The following is a 13682-nucleotide window of genomic DNA, read 5'->3' on the forward strand; positions in this document are numbered from 1 at the left end:
TCCTGTGTTTTTTAGATGCATAAAGCCTAATGACAAAAAGGCAGCCCGCCTTTTCACAGAGGTGTTGGTGCGCCATCAGGTGCGTTACTTAGGCCTCATGGAGAATGTTCGTGTGCGTCGTGCTGGCTATGCCTTTCGCCAGCCCTATCAACCTTGCCTGGAGCGATACAAGATGCTTTGCAAACAAACTTGGCCTCAGTGGAGGGGTCCAGCCAGGTAACACTGACAAATCTGCAGTCTTCTACTGTTGTTTTACATTATGAATTGGGTCAGCTTTTCTCTGCTTGTCTGTCAGTCACTGCCTAATGTGTGGATTACACGAAATGCATGTTCTAGAGAGGTAAAACTACAGTGAAACCTTGAATTGCGAGTAACTTGGTTTGCAATTGTTTTGCAACACGAGCAAAAATTTAAAATAAATTTTAACTTGATAGATGAACAAGGTCTTGCAATAAGATACATATAAATTAGATAAATTACATATACGCTTTTGGCACAATGGCACAAAAAGCAAAAGATTCCAGTGAGCCAACAGATAGCAGTTATTCTGTTAGTTATAGTGAAAGTCGTCCTGCAAAATAACCCTCCTCTTTTCCACTTCATCTCCCTCACACCATCCACGACTCTATTCAAAGGTAAAGTGCAGGTTAATTTGTTTTATGTATTTTACTTTATATTTTGTATTAATCATTTTTACATTAAATTTTTTGGGTTGTAGAACCAATCATCTGAGTTTCCATCATTTCTAATGGGAAAATTCACTTTGATATACGAGTGCTTTGAATTACAACCACGTTTCCGGAATGAATTGTGCTCGCAATCCAAGGTTTTACTGTACATAGTTACGAAGTCTCCTATAGCTTCCATTTCACTCAAACATCACGTCCTGCATGTTAAACATTGTTTCTTAGCCTTGGGTTAATAGTATGGCATGAAGGTGCTTGTACTTAAGGTTTATTTGGTTCACAGCTAAAAGCATGAAAAAACAATATAGAGAAAATCTGCTAAACAGCCAGTACTAAAACTTGACCGGGTGGGTTGCTTATTAGCTCTTTTTGATTGGGGGCCAGTTTTAATTATGATTCAAAAACGTCATGAACCATCTAAAGTAGTGGTTCACACAGATAACATAAGTAAGCCGTAGCCATACTGTACACCACCGTTTTAAGTGAATTTTACATATACTGATACGCTTACACCCCCACAAAGACGATGATTGCTGGTTAGTCACTCTCAGATATTGAAACTGGGTCACATGTCTGATGTTGTTGATTACCAGCAATCATCATATCACCCAGACCTATTTCCCACCCAAGTGAAATTTGTTTTCATGTTATGATAATGATGTACAGTGTAGGGCATATCATTCATAATTATTTAAATCTCAAAATCCCATAGCTGATCTAATTTATTATGAACTGCTGAGGGTGGTGTTCTTACAGGGAAGGAGTGAAGGTGCTTTTAACCAGCTTGCAGATCCAAAAGGAGGAGTTCTCATATGGACATACTAAGATCTTCATCAGGAACCCCAGAACGGTAACAGTTCTGCAAACACCATTAGAAGAACTGGCATTTTCCTTCAGGCAAAAGTAGAACCTCAGTCTATGATTGGCTTATATTTACCTGCTTAAAGCACAGACCGCAAGTTACGATGTGACATACAGCATATATGCCTTGTGCCAAAATAACATTGTGTACTCCATAACCTATAACCTGGTACAAAATTAAGTCATTCAACTTCATTTAATTAAGCAAAAAGAAAAAAATTAAATAACCAAACCATAAAGGTGTCATTTTCCAGTTTGTATTTTATATTTCATAATACCTAGTGCTCGGAAGCTTGCTTGCAAAACTGATTAATTATTACTGTAACATTGCTTCTCAACAGTGCCATTGTGTCCTATTAATACAGACTGAAGTAGTCCAATGAAAAGATGATGAAGACAATTAGTGAAACTATGTCAGCCAAAACCAAACAGCTGTCAAGCTTAATTCTTAATTCATGATGTATCTTTTGTTTTCAGCATGACCTGTAGTTCTTTATATCATCCTATAATATATCATTTAAGATGGCACAGTGAGGCCAGAGGTTGTTGTGCTGCTTGCTTTCCAGCTCTTCAAACTGGAACTGAAGAGGAAGCAGTGTCTGGAGGATCTGGCCACCCTGATTCAGAAGACCTACCGTGGCTGGAAGAGTCGTACATTCTTCCTGCTCATGAAGAAGAGCCAGATCATTGTGGCAGCCTGGTATCGCAGATATGCAGTAAGCCACTTCCAGCCCTCCTCATATCACATATTACACTAATGACAATTAAATATCTTTGGTTATATGAATTAAGTAGTTTAGATTTGATAAGGTAAAAAGTGAAAAGTAAAAATGCCCTGTAATATGAGTGTTAGTTTTTGAAAGTTGACCAGCTGACCATAACTTTTATCTACAATAGTTCACGTTATGTCCAATGATTTGCCCAAAGTAAATAGAGGGCATATACTTTTGTAAACAATGCTTAAAGATGGCAGAAAAGATAATGAATTGATAAATGGCTAAGGTTATACCATTTACATTTGATTGACTTACTTTTTCACCATTATGAACTATTTTACAGCAACAAAAGAAATACCAGCAGATCAAGATCTCAACTGTTGTGGTACAGTCTTACATCAGAGGATGGAAGGTGGGTTAAGCACTGGTAACCCAGTGCTGTTTTTGCATGACTTATGTATTAAGAACTGTAACACTGTTGCTGCACACCTCTGGGACCCGGGTTCGAGTCTCCGCCTGGGTCACATGTGTGCGGAGTTTGCATGTTCTCCCCATGTCGTCATGGGGTTTCCTCCAGGTACTCCAGTTTCCCCCCACAGTCCAAAGACACGCTGATTGTCCTAATTGGAGTTACTAAATTGCCCGTGTGACTGGTGTGTGAGTGTGCCCTGCGATGGACTGGGCCCCCCATCCTGGGCTGTGCCCATGGCTTTCGGGACGGGCTCCGGACTCCCTGTGACCCAGAAGGATAAGCGGTTTGGAAAATGGATGGATGGATGTATCAACAGTGTGAAATTTGGCTTGAATAAATGTGCCTAGATGCAAAAGAATCTGGGTTAGTAGTGTCTGTTTGGAGTTGATTAAATCTGTTCATTATCATCGACCACCGTTCTTTATGTAGGCTCGGAAGACACTTCGTGAGCTAAAATACCAGAAAAGATGCATTGAAGCAGTGACTACTATTTCAGCATATTGGCACGGGAAACAGGTAAGCCACTCATGATAATTAGTATACTGTAAATATCTATCCATCCATCCATTAACCTCCACTTCTCCAAGGTCGGGTAGAGGGAGCAGCAGTCTCAGCAGAGAAACCCAGACTTCCCTCTCCCCGGCCACGTTATCCAGCTCCTCCGGGGGAATCCCGAGGCATTCCCAGGCCAGCCGAGAGACATAGTCCCAGTCTCCTCCCAGTGGAACATGCCCGGAACACTTCACCAGGGAGGTGTCCGGGAGGCATCCTAAGTAGATGCCCGAGCCACCTCATCTGACTCCTCTCAATGCGGAGGAGCAACGGCTCTACTCCCTCCCGAATGACCGAACTCCTCACCCTTTCTCTAAGGGAGAGCCCAGCCACCCTGCAGAGGAAACTCATTTCAGCCATTTGTATTCGCGATCTCGTTCTTTCGGTCACTACCCATAGCTCATGACCATAGGTGAAGGTAGGAGCGTAGATCGACTGGTAAATCGAAAGCATCACTGCTGATGCCGCACCGATCCGCCTGTCGATCTCTCGTTCCATCCTTCCCTCACTCGTGAAGAAGACCCCAACATACTTAAACTCCTCCTCCACGGTCTGATGAAGCCAACAGAACCACATCATCTGAAAAAAAGCAGAGACCTAATCCTAAGGTCACCAAACCAGACACCCTCAACACCCTGGCTGTGCCTATAAATTCTGTCCATAAAAGCTATAAACAGAATCGGTGACAAAGTCCAACTTATTGCCCCATACTCCCAGAGCACTCCCCACAGGACTCCCCAAGGGACACGGTTGAATGCCTTCTCCAGGTCCACAAAACACATGTAGACATGTTGGGCAAACTCCCATGAGCCCTCCAAGACCCTGCTGAGAGTATAGAGCTGGTCCACTGTCCCATGGCCAGGGCGAAAACCACACTGCTCCTCCTGAATCCGAGGTTTGACAATCCGACAGACCCTCCTCTCCAGAACCCCTGAGTAGACCTTACCAGGGAGGCTGAGAAGTGTGATCCCCGTATAGTTGGAGCTAACCCTCCAGTCCCCTTTCTTAAAGAGGGAGACCACCACTCCGGTCTGTCAGTCCAGAGGCATTGCCCTCGATGTCCACGCGATGCTGAAGATGCATATCAACCAGGACAGCCCCACAGCATCCAGAGCCTTAAGGACCTCCGGGCAGATCTCATCCATCCCCGGGGCCCGGCCACTGAGGAGCTTTTTAACCATTTCAGCGACCTCCGCCCCAGACATAAGGAAGTCTACCCCCCAAGTCCCCAGACTCTGCTTCCTCATTGGAAGGCGTGTTGAGGGATTGAGGAGGTCTTCGAAGTATTCCCTCCACCAACCCAAAACGTCCCGAGTTGAGGTCAGCAGCACCCCATCCCCACCATAAACAGTGTTGATGTCGTACCGCTTTTTCGCCCTGAGACGCCGGATGGTGGACCAGAATCTCCTCAAAGCCGTCCGGAAGTCGTTTTCCATGGCCTCGCCAAATTCCTCCCACACCCAAGTTTTTGACTCGGCGACCACCAAAGCCGCATTCTGCTTGGCTTGTCAGTACCTGTCAGCTGTCTCTGGAGTGCCACAGGCTAAAATGGCCCAATAGGACTCCTTCTTCAGCTTGACGGCATCCCTCAACACCGGTGTCCACCAGCGGGTTCAGGGATTGCCACTACGACAGGCACCGACCACCTTATAGCCACAGCTCTGGTCAGCCGCCTCCACAATGGAAGCACGTAAACAAAACCCATTCAGACTCAATGTCCCCCGCCTCCCCCCAGGACATGGGAGAAGCTCTGTCGGAAGTGGAACTTGAAGCTCCTCCTGACAGGAGATTCTGCCAGACTCTCACTATACGCTTGGGCCTGCCAGGCCTGGCCGGCTTCCTCCCCCACCAGCAGAGCCAACCCACTACCATGTAGTGATCAGCTGACAGCTCCGCCCCTCTCTTCACCCGAGTGTCCAAGATATGCGACTGCAAGTCGGATAACACGACTACAAACTCGATCGTCAAACTACTGCCTAGTGTGTCCTGGTGCGAAGTGCACATATTAGTGCACCCTTATGCTTGAACATGGTGTTCATTATGGGCAATCCACAAAAGTTCAATAACAAAACATCGCTCAGGCTCAGAATGGGGGGGGGCATTCCTCTCACTCACACCCCTCCAGGTCTCACTGTCATTGCCCACGTGAGCATTGAAGTCCCCCAGTAGAACAAGAGGGTTCCCAGGAGGAGTGCTCTCCAACACCCCTTCCAAGGACTCTAAAAAGGGTAGGTATTCTGAACATAAACGCAGTCAGGACCCATCCCCCCACCTGAAGGCGAAGGGAGGCTACCCTCTAGTCCACTGCGGTAAACCCCAATGTACAGGCACCCAGCCAGGGAACAATAAGTATGTCCACCCTTGCCTGGCGCCTCTCCCCATGAGCAACTCCAGAATGGAAGAGTGTCCAACCCCCCTCGAGGAGACTGGTTCCAGAGCCCAAGCCGTGCGTCGAGGTGAGCCTGACTACATCTAGTCGGAACCTCACAGCCTCGCACACCAGCTCAGGCTCCTTCCCCGTCAGAGAGGTGACATTCCATGTCCCTAGAGCTAACTTCTACAGCCGAGGATCAGACCGCCAAAGTCCCCGCCTTCGCCTACTGCCCAACTCACACTGCACCCGACCCCTTTGGCCCCTCCTACAGCTGGTAAGCCCATTGGAGGGGGGACCCACGTACCTTCTTCAGGCTGTACCCGAACAGGCCCCATTGGTGCAGGCCTCGCCATCAGGCGATCGCCATCGAGCCTCACCCCCAGGCCTGACTCCGGAGGGTACCCCGGTGACCCGTGTCCGGGCAAGGGAAATCATGGATCCATCATTTTTTTCATCATAAGGCGTCTTGTGAGCCGCACTTCGTCTGGTTCCTTACCCAGGACCTGTTTGCCTTGGGTGACCCTGCCAGGTGGATAAAGCCCCGGGCAACTAAGTTCCTGGGATCACTGGAACACACAAACCCCTCCACCACTCCAGGAGGGGTAGTATAAATATATGTTTAAGTATATAGACAAATATCTATTAAATATACAGTATGTCTTTAAAGAAGACATTCAGGTTTGAAGGACTAACCCAATAATAAGAAGTTAGCCGTAGATATGTCCCATTTAGCCTCTCGAAATAACCTACTGTATCCTTCCTTTGTCATTACTTTCACTTAATTTATTTTGCTTATTGTGATTCCTGTATTTCCTCCGGGAACTCCGGTTTCCCCCCACAGTCCAAAAACATGGCCAATTGGAGTTACTAAATTGCCGTAGGTGTGCCTGTGTGAGTGAATGGTGTGTGAATGTGCCCTGCGCTGGGCTGGCGCCCCATCCTGGGTTGTTCCCTGCCTCGTGCCCATTGCTTCCGGGATAGGCTCCGGACCCCCCGCAACCCAGTAGGATAAGCGGTTTGAAAAATGGATGGATGCATGATTCCTGTATGTCGCTGCTCAAAGGTAACCTTGTCACTTAGCCATGTCATTTTACATTATATGATACATAATAAGAATAACATAATACAAGCCTAACAGTAGAATGACAAACTGAGTAGTGCTGTCACCACACTGCCGCTTGCGTTCGTGGAGCTGGCAAGTTCACCATGTGTGTTGGTGCCTTTTTGGTAGATCTGCCAATTTCCTTATACCTGTGGTTCTCAACCTTTTCTGCACCATGACCCAATTTTTACCTTGCCAGCTCATTTGCAACCTTGTATCAAGTATAGGTTTAAATTAGCACTATGATGATTGATGAAGCTCGCAGTGCACTCTGCAATTTATGCCAATCAATGCCTGTTGCACAAATCTGACTGGATGTGCCAGTGAATTTTAAATTAAGCATCTGTGATTTGGCTTCTGGGAGTAGTTGAGTGTTCATTAGTTTTGCACTAAGCAATTGCAGACCAAAGAGCTATTTATATACGTTAATTCTAGGACTGGGGCTGAGAAATCTGATCGTGGATCAGTATTGGAGCTTCTTGGTTTTAAAATGCCTCCGTTTTCAACTCTGCCTCCTGACCCATTCACAAGTTGCCATGACCCAAATTTGGGTTGCAACCCATGGGTTGAGAATCGCTGTGTTATACTGCCCCAAAACATTAAACTTAAATTAACTGAGTGTGCACCCTGTAACATGTGGTTGGTTCCTGCCTTGCACCAATTTCAATGTTTATATTATATTATATTACATTATATTACTGTATATATATGAACAATTACTCGATGAATCATCAGATTAATCTGTAGATTACTCGATTATTAATATAATCGATAGTGACAGCCCTATTATAAATATAAATATGAAAGTTATGTAAATGGCACAGTGAAGGGATAAATTATACTCATTCGAAAAGAAACTACCGCCATTTCCAATCTCAGTTTGAGGTCAATGGGCCTCTGTGCCTGTGATCAGAAGGTCGCCAGTTCATGCCCAGCCTCAGCATGTCCACAGGTCCTTGAGCCAGAACATTAACCCCCAGCTCCCTGGGTGCTGCAAGAGATGGCTGCCCTTCACGTCCATCTTGCTCTTACCTACAGAGAGCAAGTTGGGGGAGGCGTAAAGAAAATTTCCCCACGGGGATCAATAAAGTATCAATTAATTACTTAATTTTGTACTTCAGGTGCTGATTTACATGTTTGTTTTGAAGGTCCGTCGGCAATACAGAAAGTTCTTTAAATCCAATGCAGGAAAGAAGATATACAACTTCATCATTCAGAGAACTGTAAGTTTATGAATCCGTCAATGAATTCTCTTGGGAAGCTAGTATCTTTGATTCAATGCAATGTTGATACTGCCAACTATCTTAACGATTTTTAAAAGTACATTGAAAGAAGCATATGCAGAAAACTGAAATGCATCAGCCAAATGGTGTTCTTTAGAAAAAAAACAGTATGACATGATTTTTTAAAGAAAAGACAGTAAAGTAAATTTATCTCTTACAGAATAGGGTGTGATGTGTAGTATGTCCTTCTCTCAGATGCAAAAGTACTTTCTGGAGTTGAAGAAGACAATGCCTTCTATGTCACCCACTGACAAGTCCTGGTCTCCCCACCCCTGTCGGTTCATGGCGGGAGCAGACAAAGAGATTAGGAGAATATTCCATCTCTGGAAGGTCAGCTTATAATACCAGCTACCCTTAATGTGCTGAATTTCTTATAGTGTTCACTTTACTTTGCATTCTCAGTGAGTTACAAGGAAATTTTAAGGATGTTGAGGGGTATTCTTAAGTTACAAATATGTTATGTGGTAGTTGATTGGTATATATTTTTTGTTCAGACTAGAGATCAAAGACCTTGTACTATAGACAATGATTTAAGCTGGTACAGTATGTCTTGTCTGGTATTCCATTTAACAGTAACATCAAAAAATCACGAATAGCTGTAAGCAGTAAAATTATAGAATTGTATTTATAATTTGAGAAGGCAAACTATTTGACAAATTTATTGCATTGTGTTTTACTTAGCAATTTTGAGCATAGTAGCATTTTGCAAGAGGTCATTTTGAAATGGTCAACAACAGTATGTTATATTCCAAAATGGGATAAAGCATTATAGTTTATAGTTATTACTGAATAAATTAATGAACGATACATTTATATAGTGCTTCTCAAGACACCCAAAATGCTTTTTTTTACCCAACTCACTGTGAGAAAGTACATGTTCTACAATATTTAAAACCATTTGCTTTTTGATAAATATTGTTTTATCAATGTTTGCCTTACATTGCCAGTGCAAGAAATACAGGGACCAATTCACAGAACAAAGAAAGGCCATCTATGAGGAAAAGCTGGCAGCCAGTGAGATCTTTAAGGACAAGAAGGCCCTGTACCCTAGCAGGTAAATCCATGGGTTGAAAGAGTTGGGATTCTCTAATTGTAGGATATGAACTGTAGCCTCTCACTCAGTTTTACCTGTAGAGTTCCTTCCTTGCAACTATGTATGAGTGATGTTTGTATGTTCTTATGTCCGTGTGGGTTTCTTCTAGCTGTTTCATGTTCTTATCACAATTTAAAGAGAGTAATTTTAGGTGGATTAGTATTTAGATTGCTTGTAATATGTGACTTTTTGCCCTGTGCCTATTATTTTGATAAGTAGTTATGGAAAATTAATGTAATCACAGCCATTGAATGTTTTCATTTTACAACCGGCCATTTATTCATGTATTGGTTTCTTTCAGTGTCAGCCAGCCATTTAAAGGGGACTATTTAGAAGTCAACCAAAGCCCCAAGTATCAAAAACTCAAAAGCATGTTGGAGGAAAAAGTCATTCTATCAGATGTGGTCAACAAAATCAACAGGGCCAATGGCAAGGCAAGCTCAGTAACTTGTCATAATAGTTATTAATAGTATTTCATATGCTGCTACTGGGTGATTTGAATTAAATATGTTGTACTTTGACTTTGATTGTGCATTCCATCATGATCCTGATCAGTGTAAACAGTTGGACAATAAATGGATGGATCCCAAAATTGCCACTAGTCAACTGGCAGTCAACTTTGTTCTTAAGCCCACAGCTAAATGCATCATGACTTTCAATGCCCAAAATAGGTTTTTTTTCCTTCTGTGTTATTTCATGTTCCAGAATTTTTCTAGCATTCTCAAAACGTAAGCAAATGAGATACAAATTTTGACTTTCTCATGTACATTCCTTACTTTTACTGTGATTTCAAAATGTATATATTGATTCTGTAAACAGTATTAAAAACCATCTAGCAAGCTATTTCATCTTTATGTTGATTAGTAAAAACACAGATTCATGTCAGTCAGAGACATTAACATGATCAAAGCATGATCAAAGTAACTGTGTCCATGAACTTGATGTTGGGGGGATTTTTGTTTATCGCTAGTTGACAACGTGGCTAACATACAGAATTATGTTGCAACTTTTTGAAGGAAAAGCTATACCTTTATGTCATATTTAAGAAATAAACTGTAGTCTTAATCAGAGGTGGAAATTTCAGGCCCGAAAATGCAAATCCAGACCAAGATTTTGTTTCAACTAACCACATGAGTACTTTGTGACTGTGACTCTTTATGCTCAACTGGTTGGTTGAACTGAAATTGCCACCTCTGGTCTTAATTGTTTATCCTAACTTAATTAATATCCGTTTGTCATTCCTAGGAAGTGGCACGAATATTTCTGCTGACCAAAAACAGCTTCATCTTGGCTGATCATAAAACTGGCCATTTTAAGGCCAGGGTTCCTCTGGTAGATCTCCGCAGTATGTCTGTCAGCAGGCTAACTGATGGCTTCTTCGCTCTGCAGTTTAAGGAGGTGAGGTACATGCCTTGCCTCTTCCTCCCCATTTGTAATCTGTCATTTGCAGATTTGCCATGTCAAGCCAAGGTGTAATGGGCTTAGCTGCATTACAGGGTTGAACCAGCTAGATACAACACACAATCTGTTAAATTACAAACTTAAGGTACATCATAATTGTCTTTATAAGTCAGGTATTTGGAGTAAGAGCAGCATAGGAAAAATGTTTTAGTACCTGACATTAGTTTTAACAAGCTACATGCATTGTGAAGGAATAAATAATGACTGGTAAATATTATATGTATTTATTTGTATATTATTGCATATTTGCATGTATTCAACTATAATTAAAATACCTTATTACATACATTGCTTGATTGTATATTAGGAATTATGAAAATTGTCTCTTGTCAAAATATTCTGCAGGAAAGGGAAATTGAATTGCAACAACTAAGAACATAACGTTTCGTAAAATATGTTATTTCCTAGTTTACCTCCTGATGTGTACATTATAGGAATGTTGATTTAGTGTAGCAGTAATAGCTTTAATGTATTGACATAGTTGTGAAATTTTGTTTTTCTTTATTTTCCCACAGGGCTCTGCTTCAGCAGCCAAAGGGGACTTCTTGTTGAGCAGTGAACGACTGATTGAGATTATAACCAAGCTGCACTGCATCACAGGCTCAGCTGCAGAGAGGAACCAGATCAACATTTTAGATGAGTACGAGCCTATTTGATTTTCTTTTTCTGTATGTTTAATTTAATTAATTTTGTATTCATGTTCTTTCCTTATTGTTTGTTATAAATGCTTCATCATCACCAATTCCTTGGGAATATGCAATAAGAATCTTTCATCTTTGGAGAACACATAGTTTCTCCCACAGTATAAATAATACTGCATATAAAACATGATTATAAATAAAAACGGTGGTCAGTTGTTATCATTGCAGCAAGTCCAGTTTTGGCCTGTGGACTGTGTGCTGTCTTCAGACTATTCAAACTGTCTCTCTTTTCATCAGGTTTGTAGTTCATTTCAAACAGGAAAAGGTGTGTGTGAAGTTCATCCAGGGTGAGCTCAAGAATGGCAGCAGTGCCGCATGCAAGCGCAGAAACAACCGCCTTCTGGAAGTGTCTGTGCCTTCTCTGTAGGGATAATTTAACAAATGAGTACCTCTTCTGGAGTCATTTCCTCATAGGTTACTGTACTGTACTTATCAACTGAAATAAATATGAAATTATGATGGTAATGCTTCCAGAAGACCAGTGTACCACAGAGGGGAAACACACTCAGAAAACCTCCCGAAATTGACATTTTCAATAATATTAAAACTGGAAATCATCTTTTCTCGTCCTTGTCACCTTTAATAGGAAAAGAATCAATAGAAAAATTATTAAATCCAGGCCAGGTTAACCAGATGTAAATAAAAATAATACATAAACAAAAGGTGTTCTCCTTGTCTAGAAATACTATACTTGGCCAAATTTTCATTTGTATCTAAAACAAAATTATTATGTACATTATTTACAGTATGCTTCATGTTGAAATTTATTGTGGCATAAATATAATTTGAAAATGCTGTGTTGTATTTCATATTACAGACTACATGTTTTTTATTATTTACATCTTAATTCATCTAGCTATTCATTTGACAGGTATGATGTTCAGGAATAAATGACCCAAAAGTTCCACAAAGCATTAAGAATGTTCTTGTGACAGCACATAGTCTGGTTTCTGTAAAATGCCTCTTTAGACAACCCATACCTGCTATACTCAAAACAGAACAGTCACAAGGTATGGAACTTCCAAAAAATTGTACAGTTTTTGCAAAAATTGTCAAGCAGCAGCAGTAGTATTGGGATGCTCTGTTTCACTTGCTGTAACATGTGATACCTGTACAAGACAACTATATTTAGAAGAAGTTGGCCAGTGACACCATACTTGTAATATTCCTTGTGAAGTTACTGTTGCTAAGGTAATGAATAACCTATGGGTATGGGAAGCTATGCGTGGGCTTTCTGTTTTGAAATTATGCAAACTTTTCTAAATACAGCTCACAGCTTTGCACTTTGCAATATCTGCAAAAAAAAGTCTAATAAATGTGTATATCTTTCTCCAGTCAAATCATGTCTACATAAAAGTGCTCTACATTAAAGTTTATGATCTTCCATTTCTTGGGATTATACTGGATATAATTACATTAAAACAATTAGTCAATTTCCATTATGAAAATATACTGCACCAATGATAATCTCTGTACTCTACACTAAAGCACTAAATCAACTGCAAAAGCTTGTTAAATTTAGAGTAGCTTCCATTATGTACTGTAAATGTACTGGAGCATTAAGCGAATCTCTTCCTCATTTGTTCAAAACATCTGGGAAGTGTTCATGCAGTATGCATATCTTTGTTTTAATTTTTCTAAAGAAAAAAGTAACCATATTGTGCCTAATTTATGTTTCTAACTGCAATTCATTTAAATAAAATCAACGGAAAATAAAACTTGGGCAAATGCACATCATCACAGTGACAGGAAAATTTGTCTCTTTTTGTGCAAATACGCACCAGTCAAACTGTGTATCGTGCTGTTATCTGCATACATGTCAACAACAGGGACAGCACCATTGAGAGCACTGTCAGAAGTTTCCGTTTCGGGGGGCTGAAAATTCTGGAATAGTGTGTATGAAAAGCAAAAGTTTGTGTTTTTAAACGAAACTGTAGTGTGCTGCTCTGCAGACCCAGGCTACAGAGCAGCAAGCAAAAAATGAGCCAACATGTTGCACACAACCGGGCTTTTTTTGTTAGCAGCCATGGAAAGGACTCTTGACACAAGCAACAGCATACCTCACAGTTCACCAAATAACCACCTCCAACATCCCTCTACCACACATAACAAGGAAATATGGGGAGGTCTCATTACACACAGTGGATTCCACACACAGTAATTACAAACTGGCTAAAGATACATGAAGATCAGTCAGGAATCACACATTGCTGTAAGAGGCTGATTAGGGTGAAATACTCCAAAACGCATACTACTTTTTTACACTCACATACTACAGGCTTATTTATACTTGTTTACATGCACATACTACTTGCTTATACACTATATGGACAAAATCATTAAGACACATCTCATAATCATTGAATTCAGGCATTTCATTC

General features: G+C 41.4%; 1 protein-coding gene across 1 annotated transcript in view; it reads left to right on the forward strand.

Moving 5' to 3' along the window:
- The window catches only part of LOC125742724 (unconventional myosin-Ib-like), a 50560-nt gene extending 37522 nt beyond the window's left edge, over positions 1–13038 (forward strand). The window contains exons 18-29 of the mRNA XM_049014988.1: positions 16–216; positions 1443–1536; positions 2114–2263; positions 2607–2675; positions 3165–3251; positions 7912–7986; positions 8242–8376; positions 8994–9100; positions 9441–9573; positions 10385–10537; positions 11116–11240; positions 11539–13038. Of these exons, the coding sequence (XP_048870945.1) occupies positions 16–216; positions 1443–1536; positions 2114–2263; positions 2607–2675; positions 3165–3251; positions 7912–7986; positions 8242–8376; positions 8994–9100; positions 9441–9573; positions 10385–10537; positions 11116–11240; positions 11539–11668 (1459 nt within the window). The 3' untranslated portion in view covers positions 11669–13038. The remainder of the gene's footprint in view (positions 1–15; positions 217–1442; positions 1537–2113; positions 2264–2606; positions 2676–3164; positions 3252–7911; positions 7987–8241; positions 8377–8993; positions 9101–9440; positions 9574–10384; positions 10538–11115; positions 11241–11538) is intronic.
- Positions 13039–13682: the final 644 nt, after the last annotated feature.

Source organism: Brienomyrus brachyistius, chromosome 1, assembly GCF_023856365.1.
Source record: "Brienomyrus brachyistius isolate T26 chromosome 1, BBRACH_0.4, whole genome shotgun sequence".
NCBI classification, from domain to species: Eukaryota; Metazoa; Chordata; class Actinopteri; order Osteoglossiformes; family Mormyridae; genus Brienomyrus; species Brienomyrus brachyistius.